At 42.3% G+C, this 9,129-nt stretch overlaps 1 protein-coding gene across 1 annotated transcript; it reads left to right on the top strand.

The window, feature by feature from the left end:
* The first annotated feature begins 1,708 nt into the window (after nt 1-1,708).
* Nucleotides 1,709-4,611, top strand: LOC101478797 (collagenase 3). The gene is made up of 10 exons (XM_004561603.4): nt 1,709-1,815; nt 1,979-2,226; nt 2,315-2,463; nt 2,622-2,750; nt 2,861-3,022; nt 3,152-3,275; nt 3,393-3,526; nt 3,630-3,789; nt 3,898-4,001; nt 4,175-4,611. The coding sequence occupies exons 1-10, from the start codon at nt 1,717-1,719 to the stop codon at nt 4,291-4,293; spliced, it is 1,428 nt and encodes a 475-aa protein (XP_004561660.2). The 5' UTR covers nt 1,709-1,716; the 3' UTR covers nt 4,294-4,611.
* Nucleotides 4,612-9,129: the final 4,518 nt, after the last annotated feature.

The following is a 9,129-nucleotide window of genomic DNA, read 5'->3' as shown; positions in this document are numbered from 1 at the left end:
TGTGGGTGTGTGTGTGTGTGTCTTTTTACTGCTGTTGCCTAATTTACTTGAGGCTGAACATTACTTTATAAAGTCAAAACTCTTCATCCCTGTGTCCAGTATTGTGTAACACTGACACAAAGTGTTTTGAGATAATTACAGGTAAGGTGGAAAACACCCACCTGCAGTTGACTCACAGAAAAAAAAAAACTTTCCAGTTTCCAACACGTTATGCGGTTGGGCACTATTGAATGTGTAGAATAAACTGACTTTAATGTTTCTGGTAAATGGACTGATTCTTATATAGCGCTTTTCTACTCTCCTGGAGTACTCAAAGTGCTCTATACAACATGCCTCATTCACACCCACTCATACAAGCACTTCTAAACACAAGTGCAAACTAATCTGCATTCACACACATTCACACTCCGATGAATGCATCAGAGGACAATTTGGGGTTAGTATCTCAAGGATGCTTGGCACGCAGACTGGGGAAGCCAAGAATCAAACCACCAACCTTCTGATCAGTAACTGATCTGCTCTGCCATCTGAGCCACCCCACTGATAACATTAACACTTCACTGTAGCAATTTCAAGACTTCAGGTAGTAAAGTGAATCTGATCTTGTCTTGGCTCTGTGTGAGGCACACGTTTAAAGTACATGTTGTGCATTAAGGACAGGGTTTTCAAGAACTTCAGCTAATAGACTTCAGCTTGGTCCACGGGTTTGTTCCACGCACCTCAAAAGGTGGCTCATTGTAGAAGATGTGGTTGCACAATTGTAACAGAAATGGTGGCAATGTCAACATTAATCATCCTTTCCTGTATGTGATGTGCAGCACTTGAAACCCTCCATGACCAATTCCTGGCAAAATACTTCTTTTCATTTGGAATCATGTTGGATCGTGCAAAAACCAAAGTGTTCATAGTGAAAAAAAACCTTCCAATTCCTCAATGCAGTGTTTGACAGAATATTAAATTTATGTTAACACATCCATTACAAGAAAACACAGGTGAAAGTGTTTAATGAGACAAGAACTGTTCTGAGATTATTAAGTCCAGATACCAAATACCACTGAGAAAATATGAAAGAAAACTAGAAACTAAGTTTTAAATAATAACAGCTAAGCTAAAAGAAGGAAACCAGCTTTGAACCCTATATTAAAATGAAGTGAATCAACAACAACAACAATAATAATAATTGTGGAAAAAACACACAAAGAAAATCTTCAAATATGTGATTAAATCTGCTTTAAATCAGCTATGAGGTCAATTCTGGAAAAGGAAAAATGGACGCTTGTTTTCTTTGTTTGAGAGCTTGAAAATAGGAATAGTTTTACATTTTATTTCTAGAACTTTCATAAAGAGGGAAAACAACTTTAACCTGAGTTCACTGAGCTATATAAATCCAATCCATTATTATTATTATTATTATTATTATTATTATTATTATTATTATTATTATTAAAATCTGATAATTACAGATGTTGGGGCTGTTCTAATTATCTCATGAACAATTTCCTCTGCAAACTGCAACAATGATTCAACATCAGTGTTTTGGGGTTTTTTGTACATGTAACACCGTCATGAGCAATCAAAGCCAGAGTTCCCATCTTCACCATAAAAGGAGCATTTCGTTAGTCACTGACGGCAGGTAGTTACTCAACACATCCAAACTCCAGCCTATATAACAGCTTCTCACAGCACTGAGACACAAGTTGCACACAACGAGGAAGCATGAAGACTTTGACTCTGAGCATTCTGCTTGGCCTGGCAGTGGCAGTTTACTGCATGCCAGTATCTCAGATTACTGGGCAAGATGAAAGTTTTGCAAAGGTATGTGTACTTGGCTGTTTTTTATTTTTTGGCATAGGCTAGAGTGGACAAACGTTGTGATTATTTTAATTGTCCATCCCATGTTGTTATTTGTCTTGTTTCTTGAGCTTAAACATGCTGACAGATATTTGAGTGTAAAGCTCTGAATATTTCTCTCTTCCAGAACTACCTGAAGAAATTCTTCAACCTCACAGAGGAGGAGGGTCCAGCTGTCAGAAGGGGCATCAGCCCGCTGAACAAGAAGCTGGCTGAGATGCAGAGATTCTTTGGTCTCCAGATCACCGGGTCTCTGGATGCTGACACTTTGGCCATGATGAAGAAGCCCCGCTGTGGGGTTCCCGATGAACAGGTCGCTCGTTTCTCCACTTTTGAAAACAACCTCAAATGGAAGAAAAACAGCCTCACATACAGGTGAATGATCTAAAGACACAACATAACACACAACATGAGAAAATGTGACCACACTAATGATTTTCTTGGATATTGTTGTGCTCTGCAGGATAGAGAACTACACACCTGACATGTCTGTGGCAGAGGTGGATGACTCCATAGGCAAAGCTCTGCAGGTGTGGGCCAAAGTCACTCCACTGAGGTTCACAAGGATCTACAGCGGCATTGCTGATATTATGATCTCCTTTGGTCGCCGGGGTGAGTCTAAAAACACACTAAGTAATATAATCACTGAACGTTTTTATTGTATTATTGCACAAGACATGACCATCCCACCTATCTCACCATCTCACCTATATTTTTTAGTGTTTTTTTTGTTTTGTTTGGCCAAGTCTAATACCACTATCTTCTAACAGCACATGGTGATGGTTACCCCTTTGATGGCCCTAATGAAATTCTTGCCCACGCATTTGCTCCCGGTGATGGCATTGGAGGGGATGCCCATTTTGATGAAGATGAAACGTTCACGTTCCGCTCAAACACGGGTAAGTTTGTTTACTTTTATGAACTGTGGTGTCCAAATTATTACTCTGTAGTGTGCGACCTGAGTTATCCTTAGCTGTAACCAATTGTCATTCTGTGTTTTCTACTTCAGGCTACGTCCTCTTTATGGTTGCTGCCCATGAATTTGGTCACTCTCTGGGCTTGTCTCACTCCAATGACCCCGGTGCTCTCATGTACCCAGTGTACTCATACAGTAACCCTGACACCTATGTTCTTCCCCGGGATGACGTTAATGGCATCCAGTCCCTCTATGGTGAGTGCTAAATTCTTTTTTTGGTTTTATTCAATTAAAAATATTTGAGTTGACCAAAATCTTAGAAGAGCCTGTGCATAAATAATTTTACAACTTACAACAGTGTGATATTTATTAAATTACTTCCAGGTCCAAATCCAGATCCCGTTAAGCCTGGACCTACAGCGCCCACTACTCCTGATGCCTGTGATTCAACGATGGTTTTGGATGCTGTTGCCACAATGCGAGGAGAGATGCTCTTCTTCAAGGACAGGTATCACAAAATAAATGCTTGAATACCTGAGTGAGAAATCTCTCATAGCAGAGCTGGCTTCTGACATTGGCTGATTGGTCATTTACATTAATTTACATTTTGTGCATGTGTTCACAGATTAGTCTGGCGCAAACACCCTCAGATCAGCACACCTGTACAAACTCTCATCTCAGCTAACTGGCCCGATGCCCCTGTTTATATTGATGCTGCTTATGAGAGCCAAAAATTAGACCGTGTCTTACTTTTTAAAGGTATGCTTTCTCAGTGTCCACCTAATGCAGCACTCCTTCGAAGTCAGCATTTTTGTGCCTTTACATAGCTTTACTATAAAGTCTACTTCTTATTTGTTCACAGATCAGCAGGTGTGGGCTTTCAGCGGCTATGATCTTGTAAGTGGCTATCCTAAACCAATATCCAGCTTTGGTCTGCCCAAAACAGTGAAGAAAGTTGATGCGGCCCTCTATGACGAACAAAGTGGGAAGACTCTGTTCTTTGTAGGCAGTGAATACTACAGGTGTGTTCCACTAAGACCTGAGAAAATTAGGCAACTGATTTTCATACAGCAGCTTACAAGTTGTATTACAAATGTTAGATGAATCTAAATACATTTTTCTTTTCCCAGTTATAATGAGGCCACAAAGACGATGGATAAGGGATTCCCCAAACAGGTGGATGAGACCTTCTTGGGAATGACCTCCAAAGTGACTGCAGCTCTGCAGCAAGGAGGTGAGCAGCAATTCAGGCTTGAAGACCACTGAAACGAGACAATGATTTCTGTTTTTGATATTTCTGTTTTTATCTTTTGAGTTTACATGTAATGAATGATTGCTATTTTAACATGTTTAAAAATCCCTCTGGTCTGTTATGCAGCACTAACATGTAGCATCTCTGTTCTGCAGGGTACACCTACCTCTACAGTGGACCACAAATGTTTGAGTATGCCATGTGGAGCGGGAGGCTGTACCGTGTGCTGCCGAACAGCTACTTCTTGCCCTGCTACTATAAGCCAGTTTTCTAACTTGTTTACAGAAGATTTTGAATGTTAAATAAGGCACAGTAAAAAAAATAAAGAGAAACTGTATCAATATAATTTTGGATATCTAATATTATTGTTGAACAATTACCAGCAGCTTATGTACTTAATTTTGTTTTTGTTATGTTAATCATTGCTTCATTGAGGTTCACCTTTTTATTTTGTTTTATTTATGGCACAGTCATTATGTAATTCTTTCACTCGCTAATTGTTTTTGTTGTGTTTTCAACATTAATTACTGTGACTTTATGTATACAAAAGATCAAATGGAGTGCAGTAAAATTAAATTGACATCATCAATAAGCACATTTTAAGTATGTTACTGTTGTGTTACAATGTTACAACCAAAGGTGGATAAAGTACACACACTGGTAATGTAAGAATAAGTACAGATCTTTTATTTACAAAATACTGATGCAAAAGTTGAAGAAGTGCTTCCTTACCTCTCATATATAATCCAAGTATAAAAGAAAAAGTATCTCTTTGGAGTTATTTTTAGCTAACTTAAACTCAGTCATATTATAATAAAAATATACAATAGAAAGTTCTTACGAATGTAGAGTCGGTAGAATAAAAGTGATATAGAGATAAATGACTACTAAAATATTAGGGGTGCAACGATACACAAAATTCACGGTTCGGTTCGGTTCGATACTTTGGTGTCACGGTTCGATATTCTTTCGATACAAAAAAAATGTTCATGCCTTTTTAATTTGTCATTTATTAAAATTATAACTATATATTTTAACTCAAAAGTACAGTTTTTAAATTTAATGTTGCTGAAACAACAAAGTAATAAAAAATATATATATATATATATCTGATTGAGGAATCACTCATCTTTGGAAAAGAGAGTTTATTACAGAGAAATGGCTCTTACCAAAATAAAAGCTATACGCTTCTTCTGGGCTATATTCTCAGCAGCATATTAAACATATCAGTTCCCCATGAGGAGAATCATGTGCTAACGGCTGTCTAAATGACTCGGGTAAAGTTTGTAGCATGCGTGCTTGATGTTTTTGTCTGCTTCCACTTGTCTTTGCACGAGGATGATGTTGGAGTAAATGTGCAGTCATATTCGTTGTGTTCCCACTAGTGCTGTCAGCGTTAATCTCGTTGAAATGACGTTAACGCCACAACACGGCAAGTTTACGAGCTACCGCGGATCGCCCCGTGCCTGGGGCTGGACAGCCAACACGTTAACGAGCTAACTGCGCTAACGCAGTAGTTCCCACCAATGTAATTGAGCATTGCACATCCGACATACTGTTTTACTTTAGTCCATGACGCGCTTACCTTCAGGGTCATATTTCACATGAAAACCAAAATAGTTCCAAACGCCAGATCTGAATGAGGGTGGGGGAGGTTCAATTTGCCATGTTGCAAGGAGAGCTAAACTTCTGTCTCGCTAGCTTGCCCTGCGCTCAGTGAATCTGCGTTCGACTACTCCGCCTAGGCTGCACTGTCGAGCGCAGATCCACTGAGCGCTCAACACAGACAGCATCGTCAGAAGGAAAGTTGATCAAATAAATTAAAAATTTGTATTGTTCAATACATATGAGTACCGAACCGAAAGCACTGTATCGAACGGTTCAATATCGATACGAGTATCGTTGCACCCCTATAACATATATCAGGATGTGAGAACTAATAACTGAGTAGTGTTAAATATCAACACTTCATCGAGTTCTTCTGATCCCTCAGAGGCATCTGATGGAAGACAAAACACTGTTCAGTAGACCATTTCACACTTTATTCTCTTACACAATACTTCTAGAAGGGTGATGCGTCCTGCATGACACATTGCCGTGGATCTCCAAATGGTGGTGCGCCCCTAACAGTTTTATTACAGAAGCTTGAAACTGTGAGATGGTGTGCAGTTGTGGGTCAGCAGAGTGAAGAGTAGGGGGCTCAACACAAATCCTTGGGGAACCCCTGTATTCAGTGTTCTTGTGCTGGAGGTGTTGCTGCTGACCCCGTGCTGTCTTACTGTCAGGAAATCCAGCAGCCAAAGCGAGGTGCTGATCCCCAGCAGATCCAGTTTGTGAATTAGTTGCTGGGGAATGCTGAACTGAAGCCTATGAACAGCATTCTAATGGTCGAGCGGTTTGACCAGTATGCGAACTGAAATGGATCCAGGTTGGGGGGGAAGAGATGTCTTGATTTGATGCATGACTAACTGTTCAAAGCACTTCATAATGATGGGGGGAGTGCGACCGGATGGCAGTCGTTAAAGCAGGAGGGAGATGACTTCTTTGGTACAGGAATGATGGTGGAGGCTTTGAGGCATGTGCAAGCCTGGGTCAGTGATGTATTAAAGATGTCTGTGAAGACATCTGTGAGTTTTGCAGCACAGTCCCTCAGTGCTCGTCCAGGGATGTTGTCAGGACCTGGGGCCTTGCGTGTGTTGATCCTGGCAAGGGATCTCCACAAACTGTCTGGGGATAGTGTCACCACCTGATTGTTCGGGGAGCGGGGGGTTGAATCTTCTCTGCAGGGGAGAAGTTCTGTGCCTCAAAGCAAATAAAGAATTTGTTTAGCTCATCTGATAAAGGGGTGGAACTGACAGCAGTCTGTGGAGTGGGCTTGTAGTCTGTGATGGTTTGTATTTCTTGCCACAGCCTCTGAGTGTCTCTGCTGTCGCTTGCTTATTACCCACCAGTCTACTGTTGTTTACAGCACTGTTACACCCCTGAAAACAGGGGGAAAAGAATCACGAGAGTGATTATGACTTGCGTCTCTCATGCAGTAGTTTATTGCAGTGAAAATGAGCAGAAACGTTTCACATTCTGTACTGCTAAATGTCACATGGTGGAAGAAAAACACTAATTAATAAACCGAAATACTAAAGTGCTTACTATACATATACTTGAGCAGGTTTCCTGACAAAATGGCTGACAATCGCGGCATTTTTAGCTCCTGCAGTTATCGTAATGGCCATTACACAGTACAAAACACAGCTCAAAACCACCACGCACATGTGCACAAAACTGTAATATAATGCTTCTAACGCTTACAAAACAATGAAGGATTACCTCTTAAATATCTTAACAGTGTACACATTGAAAATATATCAACTTTTAAACACTTTTACCTGAAAACAGGGGGAAAAGAATCACGAGAGTGATTATGACTTGCGTCTCTCATGCAGTAGTTTATTGCAGTGAGGAGAACGCGCGAAAGCCCCCTAGTGGAGAATAGAGACATTACTAATCGATCCCAGAAAAGGCTTACTAGCCGATCACTAATGTATAGATTGCAGTTCTCTTAAATAACATGAAAGCCATTAATATAACATGAAAAATAATAAACTCTTAACCACTTTCTTACCATATTTACATTATTTGCATCCTTATATCAACAGATATGAATTAGTATTAACTGAACAGTTTTATATGCAGTAGTTCTTCAATCTGTCACATTGACCGCTGTTTTTTTTTTTTTTTTCCAATGACTGCCGACTAGAAAGGCTCATTTCTGCTGTTCAATACCGAAGAAATTTAAACTTTTTTAAAATTATGCCAAATTTTGCTCTACTGCAGAATATTTTTAAGGTTATCTGCTATAAAAAGTCAGGTCAGGAAAATCTCCATCCATCCATCCATCCATCCATCTTCATCCGCTTTATCCGGGGCCGGGTCGCGGGGGCAGCAGCCTAAGCAAAGAGGCCCAGACCTCCCTCTCCCCAGCCACCTCCTCCAGCTTATCCGGGGGAATACCAAGGCGTTCCCAGGCCAGCCGAGAGATATAATCTCTCCAGCGTGTCCTGGGTCTGCCCCGGGGCCTCCTCCCAGTGGGACATGCCTGGAACACCTCACCCAGGAGGCGCCCAGGGGGCATCCTTGTCAGATGCCCGAACCACCTCAGCTGGCTCCTTTCGATGTGGAGCAGCAGCTGCTCTACTCTGAGCCCCTCCCGGATGGCCGAACTTCTCACCCTATCTCTAAGGGAGAGGCCAGCCACTCTTCGGAGGAAGCTCATTTCTGCCGCTTGTATCCGCGATCTCGTTCTTTCGGTCACTACCCACAGCTCGTGGCCATAGGTGAGGGTAGGGACGTAGATCGACCGGTAAATTGAGAGCTTCGCTTTTACACTCAGCTCCCTCTTCACCACGACGGACCGGTGCAGCGTCCGCATTACTGCAGCTGCAGCCCCAATCCGTCTGTCGATCTCCGGCTCCCTTCTCCCATCACTCGAGAACAAGACCCCGAGATACTTGAACTCCTCCACTTGGGGCAGGAACTCATCCCCGACCCGGAGTGGGCACTCCACCCTTTTCCGGCTGAGAACCATGGCCTCAGATTTGGAGGTGCTGATCCTCATTCCCGCTGCTTCACACTCGGCTGCGAACCGTTCCAGTGTGAGCTGGAGGCCCTCACCCGATGAAGCCAACAGAACCACATCATCTGCAAAAATCAGAGATGAGATTCTGAGGCCACCAAAGCGAAAGCCCTCCGCCACTTGGCTGCGCCTAGAAATTCTGTCCATAAAAATTATGAACAGAACTGGAGACAAAGGGCAGCCCTGGCGGAGCCCATCACCCACCGGGAACGAGTCCGACTTATTGCCGGCAATGCGAACCAAGCTCTTGCAACGGTTGTATAGGGATCGAATAGCCCGTAGCAATGGGCCAGACACCCCATATTCCCGCAACACCTCCCACAGGACACCCCGAGGGACACGGTCGAATGCCTTCTCCAAGTCCACAAAACACATGTAGACTGGTTGGGCAAACTCCCATGCACCCTCAAGTATCCTGGAGAGGATAAAGAGCTGGTCCAGTGTTCCGCGACCAGGACGAAAACCGCATTGTTCCTCCTG

This window comes from Maylandia zebra, linkage group LG10, assembly GCF_041146795.1.
Source record: "Maylandia zebra isolate NMK-2024a linkage group LG10, Mzebra_GT3a, whole genome shotgun sequence".
Classification (NCBI taxonomy): domain Eukaryota; kingdom Metazoa; phylum Chordata; class Actinopteri; order Cichliformes; family Cichlidae; genus Maylandia; species Maylandia zebra.
Note: the sequence above shows the minus strand (reverse complement) of the source record. Positions and strands in the feature narration are given on the sequence as shown.

Coding starts and splice junctions, on each gene's coding strand:
- LOC101478797 (XM_004561603.4), top strand. CDS start 1,717: ATGAAGACTTTGACTCTGAGCATTCTGCTTGGCCTGGCAGTGGCAGTT. Junction 2,464..2,621: donor GATCTCCTTTGGTCGCCGGG/GTGAGTCTAAAA, acceptor ATCTTCTAACAG/CACATGGTGATGGTTACCCC. Junction 4,002..4,174: donor TGCAGCTCTGCAGCAAGGAG/GTGAGCAGCAAT, acceptor TCTGTTCTGCAG/GGTACACCTACCTCTACAGT.